Source organism: Tamandua tetradactyla, chromosome 8 (assembly GCF_023851605.1).
Source record: "Tamandua tetradactyla isolate mTamTet1 chromosome 8, mTamTet1.pri, whole genome shotgun sequence".
Taxonomy (NCBI): domain Eukaryota; kingdom Metazoa; phylum Chordata; class Mammalia; order Pilosa; family Myrmecophagidae; genus Tamandua; species Tamandua tetradactyla.
Genome location: NC_135334.1, coordinates 102,894,581 through 102,907,961, shown reverse-complemented (window position 1 = coordinate 102,907,961; position 13,381 = coordinate 102,894,581). Strand labels below are relative to the sequence as shown.

Below are 13,381 nucleotides of genomic sequence, written 5' to 3'. Positions count from 1 at the left end.
CTGAAGTTAGTATTTCAGAAAAATATTTTGCAAACATTTCACCTTTTGATGTTTATTCATCTAACCCTTGCCACATGTATTAATGACACTCGTTTGTGCCAACAAATGAAACACACTTGGAGAAATGCAAATCTGAACTTTGGGGCTCCACTTTGGAAAGAAAGTAGACTTACTAGCTAAGGTTGAAGCTTTTATTCTCTACTGCTTGATATTCTGATCTGAAGAAGGGTAGCTCGGAGTTGTTCATGAGGTGAATTTTTGAACAAGGGCTGAGAAGTGTGGAAAACACTAAGAAAGAATCATCGATATCTTCACTAAATAGAGGTCCTCAAAATTTTAGAATGCATTTCCTGTCGTTAAAATTTCCTAAGAGATAACTGGGTGACAGTCAAGATGCTTTTCCTTAAGGTACAGTGCTGATGAGACCACCAAGGGGCTTTCAAGGAGCTCAGCATTGACAGTGGTGGGGGCAAGGAGATGTACAGGTCTTAGTTTCAAAGGTTATTGTGTCTAACAGAATTACCGCAGGATGACAAGTTAAGATGCAATAATAGCAGCTAACACTTTCTTTTAAAAATGACACTGGCCTCCCCCTCCTGACAACTCTCTCTTTCTCTCATTTCCCCCTCCCCATATGTGGGTCACAGGCACACACACACACACTCACACATACACTCACACTCACACACATACATGGGCTTATGTAAATAACAATACCCTGACCTAGCCAGTTTATTTAGTTGCCCAACTGATCAGAAAGGGGATTTTCAGAATATAATTTTTGTCTCTTTAGGGAAGACCATGTAAATTTTTCAATGTTGTATTATCAGAATTATAGTCTCTAAAGACCAGATGATACTAAAAACCAGCAAACAAACAACGGTGCTCTCTTCTAACACGATGGTTCTTTTTCTTTCACACTACACACATGGCCACTGAAAGTAGAATCTTCCACAAACACTAGAAATTGCCTTATTTTATGTTATGAATTTGTGGAGAGAGGAGAATTTCCATGTTTCTGTTCTAATGGACCATCCAGAATGCAAAACTGGATCCCTTGGGTGAGGAGTCAGATAATTATTTGGTTTTATTGTAATGCCTGGGCTTGGGGATGCCTCAAAGGCAGCCAGCAAATGAAGAAGGTTTGGGACTAGTTTTTTGTCAGCAGAATAAGAGGCCAGGAGATGGAAAAGCCAAGGGAAGTCTATGCAGGGAACAAGGGTCTAAGAAGGGAGGGAGGACAGCAGTCCAGAACAAACAACTGAGAACGGGACTGCAGCTGCGGTTGTCTCTTAACCAGCTCACTTTGGCAGGGTGGTTAGTGACAGGAAGAGTGGCAAAAGATAAAAATGACTTGTGTCTGAGTTGGATTAATTAGCAGCTGGGGGGAAAGTGGCTGAATGGGATTACACTGTCATAATTTTATATACATAAATTATACTATGCTTTCTATAGTATATATTTTATATATAGTATGTATATGTCATACCCATTTACACATTGGTTTTAAGGAGCATCTGGCTTTGTTTTCTCTATCATTAGGTGGGTATTGCCCCTTCTTGACCCAACTTTGCACCATGCTGGGAAAGCATCATCCTCTAGCTATGCATCATCTTTTTTTTTAATACAAAAAAAAAACACCAAATAAACACAAACATTCCTATTTTGATTATTCTATTCTACATATATAATCAGTAATTCACAATATCATCACATAGTTGCATATTCATCATCATGATCATTTCTTAGAACATTTGCTATACATCATCTTTAACAGCAGTTGGCTCGTGTGGACTCTGTAATGTTCTCTTATTTGCAATGTCAAAAGTCCAGGTTTACTTTGCATCTGTTCCTTGGTTTTAGGGAATTTTTATTGGGTTGGATTATTTAAATGAAGCCAACTTGAGTATTTATATTCATCTGCATATTACAATCACCAAGGATAATTTTTCGTAAATTAAACCTAAATCTAGTTCAGAACAAAACACCTAGCACAGTGCTTTGCAGATACTAGTATCCAAAGAACAATAGATATACAGATGAGTAAACCAGTGATTTTGCAGATCAAGATTTGACTTATTTGATTGCTAGCAGTTGCACTTTCTTCGGAATTTACTCTGTGGATTGCTCTCTTGAAAATATTCTTGGCATAATCATTGATAATAGCAGTATATAAGTAGAGTATAATTTGCAATGACTATTTCTCCTTGGGGTTAAAGCAAGTCATAAAATTCATATAATTTCTTCAATAACATCACCTTTCCCAAAAAGATTCCAAAATACTATTTTTATTGATTTATTTTGGGGCCAAGACATGAGCTGAGTTTCTTTGGCTCCACTCTGTAAAAACTACATTGCCCTAAATCAAAGGTTTAAATCTTCCTTTAATATATGGCTCCATCTCTCTCTATATTTGACCAAATTGAGAGTGGACATTTCTTTACCAGCTTTTGTTCTTTTCTTCTTGGAAACCTTTTCCTCATTGTAGAGGCAGTACAGTTACTAAGCATTTCACATGGTTGCATGAAAAAAACACCAGCATTATCTAAATGATGTACTGATAAACGAATGACAATCATCTGACAAAGTACAGCTGTGGTAAATGATATGTACTTTTGCCCTCAAATCTATTACCATTTTGATTTTGTAGCTGAACATAATTTATAATTGTGAGGTGCTCTAACAATTACTTTATTAAATTTTGTCACATTATAGTTCTTTAAAAGCATTTATGCCTTGCCCACTATATACTAAGGCTGCACAAGATGCTGGAATCTGTTTCTGTTTATCCAACAACCATTTAACAACTGAGAAGACAGCCAAAAGCCAAAAATATCCTCATTCTCATTTTAGAACTATGCATTTAAAATTCCCCAAACTAGTAACGCTGCTTGAATGGAAAAAGTGCTAGGTGTGTTGTCGTTTCCCAAAGGAGGCATGTCTAATGTGTAGCCAAGCTATTATTCTTTTGTCATATAAGCAAGAACAGTCACCAGACTCCTTGAAAATTTTTCATGGAAAGAAACATTTACCTTTACCCTGATCCCACTTTCCTTTCTCTATCCCTCTTCTGTTCTAGGCGGTTTCTCTTCTTCATTATTTTTTGCCTTCATTTATTCACATCATTCACTCCCTCACCAGCCACTTATTTATCAAACAACGGTAAGGCACTTTGCAAGTGGGGAAGCAAAGATACGAAAGAAAAGGACCCTATTTTTAAGCAGCTGTTGCTCCTGTTATTAAGAGAAGCCCTGTCCAGGCGAAACCGTAGCAGAAGGGAGGACGTGATGACTACCATTTAGTGTATATACTTATGAGAATTCAGAGGATGTAAAGTATCCAAGTTCAATCCCAATTGAGACCTGCCTTCTCTCAAAGTGCCTCTTTCTCTCAATCAGTGCTTCATACGCTTGGCTGGACGTGAGAATCACCTGCAGAGCTTTAAAAAATCCTGGCACCCAGGCCAAATTCCAATCCTGTTAAAAAAGGATCTCTGGGATGGGACCCAGGTTTCAGTATTTTTTAAATTATATATTCCAATGTGCAACCTAGGTTGAGAATGACTGTTCTTAATAGCATCTTTTCAAAACTTCATGTTACTTAAATTTAAATATCGCTTTCTCACATTATTGTGAAGAGGAGCCAGAAAAGAGGGTAAATTATGAGCTACAGGTTTCCCTAGTAAAAGTATTCACTTTTCTCATTTCCTAACAAAATAACAAAAAGAAAACAAATAAGCAAACTAAAGCAAAAAACGGCAACCATAAAGCAGTTTTCTTCTGTAAGTTCTTGAGGTAAGGAACTGAAAGTTTAAAACAATTGAGAGATCTTGGAAAATCAATAATGAAAGTGGAGGTAAAGTAGCAAGAAGGGCATTACTCAGCATGTGGCGTACTTTGAGATTCAGGGAAGAAATGTAAATCATCTGAGGAGTGTGAAATAGGAGAGGTTAAACCTACCTGGTTAGATGGGGAGGACCTGGACAAAGGAAATGGGATAGTAGAAGGAGGCGTGACCTTTAGTGTTTATCCCAATGCATTTCATAATATTAGTTCAGTGGTCAAATTATCTGGCCTTTTTATAGACCCTTAGCCTGCAAAAACAAATCCAAACCTAGATCATAAATCAGGAATAAGATCCTGAGCCTTAGTGTGATGGGTGGGGTGGGAGTTGGAAAGCGCCAATACAGAGCCACCAAATTTGAGCACTGTTATGAAATTGTGAAATGTATTGGAATGGATACAAAGAATCTATCGTCAGAAAATGAAAACTAAGTAAAAAAATATTAGAGATTTATTTTGAAATATTTCGTCTGGTGCTTAAAAGCATCTTTTTCATGTGCTTCCTGCACAGTGTTGATAGTGAAATAAAATAGAAAACCTCTCAATAGGACAGACCCAGACTGAAACTCTGGCTTTGTCACTACTTTGTAGGAACTTGGGAAGTAATTTAATTCTATGGGTTCCTTATCAGTGCACTGGAGAAGACAATATCTCCTTCAGAATGTGGTGGTGAGAATGAAAACAAATAGTACAGTTGAGGTTCTTATAAATTCCAAGTCTTTTCCTCCTCTTTCCTTTGTCTTTAGTTATTGCTGAACGCCAGAGGCAATCCTTGCAGGTGTAGAGGAGATTCAAATTATCCACACCCGTCTGTTAATGGTAAAAGTAAGTTCTTGGGTGGGGAGGACTGTGTGGTCAAATTTAGAGCAGATCTTTCGGCCATGAATGCACTTGCTCAGATCATCTGGGCAAGCAACTGAATATTTGTGCTTGTTTATTAGCCTCCAGGAAGGTTCTTAATCTAGGCCAGGGGTGGCAAACTCAAAAGCTAAGAGGGCTTTTGCAGGTCTTTGGGTGGAACTTTGGCAAACTGGAGAGTGAGCATGTGCTCTATTCCAGGCACAGCCTCTACCTATGCCCAGCATATTGTTGCACGCACGAATTTAGGCTCAGCATTTGCCAGATGTGATTTTTCAAGAAAAGTCAGAAATCCAGACAGACCTTTAATGTAAAAACTTCCAGTGTATAAGCACTGATGACTAATTCCGTTTTCTTTCACTATGATGTGGGCCAAACAAAACAAAACAAAAACCCACAAAATCTAAATACAGTTTATGTGTCACAAGTTTGCAACCTTTGGATTTTGAAGGTCCCTTTCATTTCCAGGGCTCTCTACTCGATGAGTCAAAGACTAATTGTATCCACCTTGCATGAGGTGGAGTAAAGTAAATATTTTAAATCACCCCAAAGATTTAGAACACAGACAAGCACCCACTTCCACGTAAGTGTTTCCTGCTAGTGTTACACTAGCCATAATTAATGGTACCTCCCAGGTAATTTTTATGCAAAAACTCTCTATTCCAAAGTTAAAATCAGTTACATTTTCTGTTACTTGCTAAGCTGCCTAGACTAAGTTTTCTGCATGTTCACATTATCTCTTTTTTTAAAACATATTTGGTGGCTGGTTTCAATTTCCCAGGGCCCAACTTTATTTTGTACCAATTCTGAGGAGTTAAAATTTCAGTGAACTTTAACATTTATAAAGCTAGGTACTTTTTTTTTTTTTTTACATGGGCAGGCATCGGGAATTGAACCCGGGTCCTCTGGCATGGCAGACAAGCATTCTTGCCTGCTGAGCCACCGTGGCCCACCCTGGGTACTTTTTAAATGTTAAATTAAAAGCTTGGAGAAACATGGTCTTACATCCTATTTATCACTAAGCTGATGCTCTTGGCACCTGATGTCTTTGGGCTTTTAAATTCTTTAAAAATTCCATTCATTCTCTCAGAAATCCTACTTTTAGTCTCATCTTCCCATCTGGCTTCCTGCTTAAGACATTATGGAAATTTCTCTATCTCCAATATAAGAAGTTCCTTCTCTGTGGAATATATCGAAATTTATGTATACTGGCAGAATGCGATGATTTGGTGACTCACCCATAAAATGTGAGATAAAGGAAACCGATCCTCTTCCCAAGTTTGAAAACTTCTCCTGGTTTGTCAGATGCTCCTGTGAGTCGAACTATGCCTACTTTCTTGAGGGTGGAGAGCCACTTGTATGCATGTTCATCATTTTTTAAAACATCTTCAAAATCCAGAGTAGGTAGCTGGAGCTCTGAACCCCAGTACTGACATTCTGTGAATTAAAGAAATGGAGACACCGGGTGTGATTACATTGTTTTGCACATAGAAGTGTAACTTCAGAAAAGGGACTAGTTCATTGAAGGTGAGCTCTGATGTATCATAAAGTTTACTAAATTTCACTCATTCTAGACAAGCCCAAGTCACAGGGACTTTGTTCCCCAGAGCCATGTCAGTCTACTGTGTGCTTCCTGCCCCACTGTGCCTAGCCCAGAACTGGTACTCAGTATATCATATTTGTCAAAGGAATGTTCTTTACTTTATGGATGAATCTTAGTCTGTGTCTCCTTAGGGATTTTCTCTCTAGACGTTGCTTAGAAATGACCCTGAGATGTTGCATGTATTAACAGCCACATTATATTGCTCAGCTCCAAAGAGATGATAAAACTAAAATGGTATATTCCCATTCCCAAAGAGAGATCCTTTTCCATGATAAGCACAGCTCCTTTCCCCTTTTCTTTCCCCCAATGAGAAGCTTTCTCTTGGGCACCTGTTCTTTGGAGATAGCAAGAGCTGGCTGTGGGGAAGAAAAGATGTTAAGGTCCCAGGGCGTGAAGACCCTTTGGAGGTAGTGCCACAGGAGAGCAGGAGAAAGACCTTTCCGAACCTTGATAAGTAAATGCTCATCAAAATGTTTACTTGAAAAAAAAAAACAGGAAGAAAAACAAATGTAAAAAATAATTGACTTGCAAATCAGATTTTCTAAAGGAGGTAGAGCCCAAGGAAAATCTAATTTGCCAAGGGAAACAACTCAGATATTAGCAGCTACATTTAAGGAAGACCTAATTCTAGCTGATCTGTTGGATTTCTTGTTAGCATATATCATATGCTATTAGGAAAGGTAAATCTTGCTAACAAGTGACAGAGTGAGAACTTGCCATCCCAACATCATCTTGAGCGATGCTTTGCTTTTCTAACTGGGGTGTATATATCACGTTATAGAAAACAACTCTGAAGAGTCCAGTTTGAGAATGAAGAAAGGGTCCGTGTCCCCTCGTAGTAGCTGTGGACTGGAAGTCACTCCTTTTTTGATGCCAGCATATTTGATTCTGAAGAAAGAGGCATTCCTTAGGACTTTAGTGTCTTTAGTGGTGAAATGTGCATAAGGACGTTTGTCAAGGTGAGCAGGTGCGTGTGTGGGAGAAGGCCTAATCAGGTTGTAAATGCGTATATTGCCAAAGTTTCTGGGTTATTAAACATAACAGCCTGCATAATGAACCAGAATTTCCAGGACCTAAATTGCAAAATGTAAATTAAACCTCCCTTGTGGCGTCATTAATTCTTTTGGACTATGTTAATATTCTTTAGTATTGAATATACTCCACAATTCAATTTATTTACTGTATCTTCTCACAGAGTCCAGGTTATATCCACCTATTGGTTCCTATTTCTCACTTTTTGTGGGACTTATCAGAACAGAGAGTAAGATATCCTTTCCTGATCTTTTTTCATTTTCCAGCATTTCCTATTACTGCTTCCTACATTTAAGAAAACCTCAGCATTTAATATTAACCAAGTCACCTTGGCAAAGAGAAGCAGGCTAGTACTTAGGTCACATTGTTGGCTAAAATAGTGACAGGCAGTGAGATGTAAAGGTTTTGATGATTGTATTTAGGGATTAATACACATATGATTAACATGTATGCCTTGATTATATTAGGTACCCAGTTATCATCTGTGGCCTTATCTTTTCAATAAACATAATATTTTACCATGTCTCAAGACACCATGATAGACGGTAGATGCCAAGAACTCAAAGTCTGTGGGAGAGCTAGACATGTAAGATGACAATTGAGGCACATTGTGATAGATGCTACAGTTGAGGTACATTCCGGATACCACATAGGTAAGACGCAGATGAGGTCAAGGATGGTGACCTGTGAGTGATGCTATTTTAACTAACCCTGGAATAATGAACAGAAACTCATATGTAGAAAATGTGTGGGTGAGCTGGGGCAAAGGGGATGCCAAGTAAAGGAAGCACATGGGCAAGGGTCTTTCCTTTAAACTTGGAACCCCAGTCCTTCTCATCTTAAGAACTTGCTTTAACCATCATCAGATTTGTATTGTATGAAATTGTATCTTCCCCATATATGTAAGGATTTGAGTTGCCTTATAGATATGGCAATAACAGAAGACAAAGCAAAGAGGAAGAAAAGACTTGGATTTAAGAGCCTCACTATTATTATGTGTTCTTTATTTAATTTTCACAACTTTTGAAGGTAGATATTATTATAACCAGTATAATGACAAGATATTTGAAGCCCAGAGAAAGCAACTATTCTCCAGAATCCTACAAATGGCAATAAATAAGTTAGAGTTTGAATCTGAGTCTGTCCTTTCACAATTTCATAACAGTGGCCTAGTTTTGGGGTACAATGTGAGTGTTCCTGAAACCCCACTCTTGTTCATCACACTGTGGGTGGTGTTATGGATTGAATCATGTTACCTACCAAGACATGTTCAAGTTCTAATGCGAGGTCCTGCGGATGTGAACCCATCTGTAAACAGGACCCTTGAGGATGTTATTAAAGGGAGGCCAAATTGAATCAGGATGAACCTTAATCCAATATGACTGGAATCCTTATAAGCAGAGGAAATTTGGACACAGGAGGAGACAGATGGGGACAGAGACAGCTATGTGGTAAAGAGACAGAAATTGAGTTACAGATTTGCAAGCAAGCTACTACCAGAATGCTACAGGCTTCGGAGAAAGCATGGTCCTACTGACTCCTTGATTTTGGACTTTTAGCCTCCCGCAAACCGTGAGATGATAAATTCCTGTTGTTTGAGCTGGCCTGTCTGTAGTGCTTCGTTATGGCATCCCTGGCAAATGAAGACAGTTTTGAATCCTATTCATGATTTAAAATTTGGATTTCATTTTGTTTTTATGGGAAAGAGTCCTGTAAGAGGGCCCAATAATTTGGCCACCTATCTAATATTGTTGCTTCATTAATAACTTCTTGAAGTTATAACTTCTCCATGATTGAGGAGATAACCTTTACCATTCGGTAATTTGCTATTTGTTTTCTTTGTTCTTGTGGGAGAGAGGAGAAAGGCTCACAGAAATGGAACCAGGAAACAATGCATCAGTATAAATCAAACTAAATTCTGCTCAGCATAGATGAAATTACAGATGAATTCTATACAGCATAGAGCTCTAAGAAGAAAAACTCTACACTGTATTTAATTGGGATTAGGTTGTTTGCTTAATTCAGTATGCTGCATGTGGCTAGTTTTAAATTTGTGGTAGCTTTACTGGCTCCACTTAAAAGAGAGAAGGTGAAGAAGAGGGAAATGTGAAGTCTTCAATCCCTGTGGCAGACAGACCCCAAGGTGGTCCCATGTGATCTTTGCTTCCTGATGCTCACAGTTTTGTGTGTTCTCCTCCTCTTGAGTATAGGCAGGTCCTATAACTTGCTTCTAATCAATAGGACACAGCAAAGGTGACTGAACATGATTATGTGTACATGATTACATTACATAAGTTTGTTTTTTTTGAGGGAGGGGGCACATGGTCCAGGAATCAAATCTGGGTCTCCCTCATGGAAGGTGAGCATTCTACCACTGAACCACCCGTGCACCCCATTATATAAGATTTTAATGCCTGTCTTGCCAGAAGACTCTTTCTCTTACTGGCTTTGAAGAAGGAAGCCGATTTGTGTGCCCCAGAGCAGAGAGGACCACACGGCGAAGAATCGAGGGGAGCCACCAGCTGACAGCATGCAGGCTGGTCAACTGCATGGAAATGAATGCTGCCCACCCTGCCCACCACCACATGAGCTTGGAAATGCCTCTTTCCCCACCTGAGCCTTAGACGAGGCCACAGCCCCAGCGAACTCCCTTGTGTGCAGTTTTGCAAACGCTGAAGCAGAGGATCTGGTTAAGCCATGCCTTATTCCTGATGCACAGAAATTGTGAGATAGCAAATGTGTGTTGTTTTAAGCCATTATTTGTGGTAATGTTGTTATACAGCAATAGAAATAGGTCTAAGTTATATCTGTGTATACCACAGAGTAAGAAGACAAATACGCATTGAATATACACAATACTCAATATACTTTTTAAAGTATTTTAAAAGAGTATCTCATTTATTTCTCTTTTCAGTCTCATGAAACACATCTGGTATTGTCATCCTATTTTACTGATGGAGAATGTGAGGCATGGAGAGGTTAAATAACTTGCCCATGATCTCAGGACAATATGCCTTCAAATTGTGCTCTCTTAATTTTTATATTTTTTTACTCAAACTAATAGGTATCAAAATTAATAAAATGGAAGTTTTGTCCCTTTAGACTATGGAAATTTGGAAATTTCCCTTCCTATTAAATGGCTTAAAGATATGTAGCCCTTTATGGGAATAGAGAAGTCTTATTATTTCCAATTTAAAGATGATGCAGTTGAAGATTATAAAGCTCCGAGGCATTTCTAACTTCCTATTTCTGGTAAGGAAAATGGAAGACCTGTTTGGCTGACCCAACTCTTAAATCCCAATCTCTCTTCTGAGTCACTACTCAACTTGGGCTGGCCATCCAATACAGATATGGCTAATGAACTAAAATTGAAAAAATAGTGTGGCATTCCTGGGAAGATTTTGCCCTCTTAGTAAAAGTACAACTCCTACTCCATGTTCTCTCTATATTAATTGAATTAGGGCATGATGGCTGGAGATGTAGTAGGCATTTTGTGACTTTTTTAAAAAGTCACTTAACCAATGCCAGAAGCCATGCAACTTTGACCTTCTTGTAAAGTTGGGTAGAAATTATTTTCCAACCTTATAGTTAGTGGGTTTTTTTTTTTGTAACTTACAGCCACAGCTGTTCCTGATCAATACAATAGGGCAGGCAGGAATTGAATCCAGATCTTCTGATGCCTTATCTAGTGCTCTTTCTATGATTCCAGCTACTCCTTTACATGTATGAAGTTCCCCACATATATCCTATTTCTTCTTCTAAAATCAACAGTTTGGTTTTGGGATGAAAAATTCTCTTTCCAAAGGAGAAATCTACTCAGCTTTATTTTGAATATTGGATTCAGTCATGGCTTGCTTTGCCACTTCTATTTGCACATTTCATCAAAAGTCCCCAGACTGTAATATCCCATTCCAACCAAAAAGGTCTGGAAAAAAAAAAGATGATAAATGTCATACATATTGCTTATTGGCTGCCTAATTAGAAAAGTCATTTGACTTTCTTGGACAAAACATCAGTGTTAAGAACATAAATAGCAAGTCACCATCTTTTCTTTCCAAAGTTTACACCTAAGTGGATTACATCTAGAAACATAAAAGAAATACTGAAAACAACATTAAGCTTCTTGAGCCCCAAATAGAAATCAAGATCCGTAGAATATAGAGGTAGATAGAATGTTAGAGACTTATCTGCATTTTCCCATTGGCATTAGGATTTCTCATCACCATTAGTTCTTATCACTGAACCAAAAGTTTGTTTAAACTGCAGTTGGGGATTTGCCCAGTCTTGCGCATGTAATGATCTGGCCAAGGACATTTTCCATTCCCATGTAGACTGTTGGATAGAATTAGTTATTGTGTACATGGTCATCTATGGCAATTATGTTGTTTTTATCACAAGGGGTTAAGTAATTTGTCAATGCATTTTTGTTATGGTTTTTAGACAAAGTCTTATGAGTAGCAGGTGTATGGAGACATGCTCTCTGGAGGCAGAAAAGTCTGGGTTGGAATCTCTGTCCAGCCTCTTACCAACTAATTTTTTAGTCTTTTCTCTGAGCTTCAGTCTCTTAATTTATAAAATAGCAGCAGTTATATTTTCCTTGTAGGTAAATATGATATTGTGATTGTGCAATGAGATGATGTTAGGAGCCCAGCCCATAGTACATAATAGTTGTGATAATAGCTATATTATAGCTATATATATATATTAGCTGTAATAAAGCTAATATTTACTGAATACTTTCTAGGAGCTTTCCATATGTTATTTCTTTTAATCAACACAATAAATATATAGGGTGGATACTTGTAGTATTCCCAGTAATAGAGAAGGGAGCAGAAGTCCAGATCATTCAGCTAATGGTTTGCAGAGCTAGTTAGTCAAACCCAGGTGACTGATTCCAGAGTCCCTACTTTTAACAAGTACACATAAAATAAATATTCCTGGATGCCTTGACACATTGTTATCATAGATATTTTTATGTCCTATGTCTGAATGTCCGTAGGGTATTCTGTCCTTTATAAAGGAAATCTACTAGATAAAAAGGAAAACAGGGCAAATTACGATTAGGAACACTTTGTCTGAACTCGTTCAAGCACGGGCACTCAAAGTTAAGCCTTGGCTCCTAATCAGGATTTCAAATGCAGAAAAAACATTCAGAGCAGGTTTCATTGCGCAACACTGCAACAACATTGCTAGACACTTTCCTGAAATGAACCAAGGCTTTGAGTATTTAAAAACCAGCTAGCTTTTCTTCCTTAATTTATGCAAATATATTCCAGTGGCTCATGTCTTTTTTAGTTTTACTTAAGGCCACTGAAACTTTTCAAATAGTTTCAGTGACTATGTGGCAGGGAAATAGAATAAATAGAGATAGAAAAACACATTTTTACAAGATGTAAATATTTTCAAAACCTTGAGTTCGTATTCTGAGTACTTCGAGAACTCAAGAAGGACGTGTTTAGTGCATATTCTATATATTTTAACATATTTTAATAAAGTTTTGTTTCTACAAAATAATTTTATTATAGAATAACACACACATACACATATCCTCAAACTCACAGTATCCCTTGTTCTAAAACAGTGGAAAGAGTTAGATTCTTTCAACAAATGTGCTACTCTTTACATATTCACAGAGACTCCACTATAAATTAAGGCAGCATAATCTCTGTTATAAATAATGATGATTCATAGGGCTTTACTATTACATGTGGTTACAATGATTTTTAAGTTCTCTAAGGTTCATAGTTTTTGAACCATAGCTCTCATTTGGAGTGTCCTGGCAGGAGCTTTACTGAAATCAGACACCAAGGGCCACATCGCATCGCAGAACCCTTGTCCCAAGTAAGAGACACTCATGTACTCGGTTATGCTAAGTTCCAAAGACAGTGCTAAGACTCACCAGTTTCCAAATTCATCATAATATCCCCGATTTCAAAACGCTCTCATTTTCAGGAAGAAATAAACTACATTTCACTAAATCTCTAAAAAATCATTTCGTGATATCTGCATAGAACCTTTACCGTCCAAAGATTAATTTAAAAGCATT

General features: G+C 37.8%; 1 protein-coding gene across 2 annotated transcripts in view; it reads right to left on the bottom strand.

Moving 5' to 3' along the window:
• Positions 1-13,381, bottom strand: part of BBOX1 (gamma-butyrobetaine hydroxylase 1) — an 82,331-nt gene that overhangs the window by 34,709 nt on the left and 34,241 nt on the right. For both annotated transcript variants that reach the window (XM_077112276.1, XM_077112277.1), the window contains exon 4: positions 5,939-6,137. In XM_077112276.1, the coding sequence (XP_076968391.1) occupies positions 5,939-6,137 (199 nt within the window). The remainder of the gene's footprint in view (positions 1-5,938; positions 6,138-13,381) is intronic.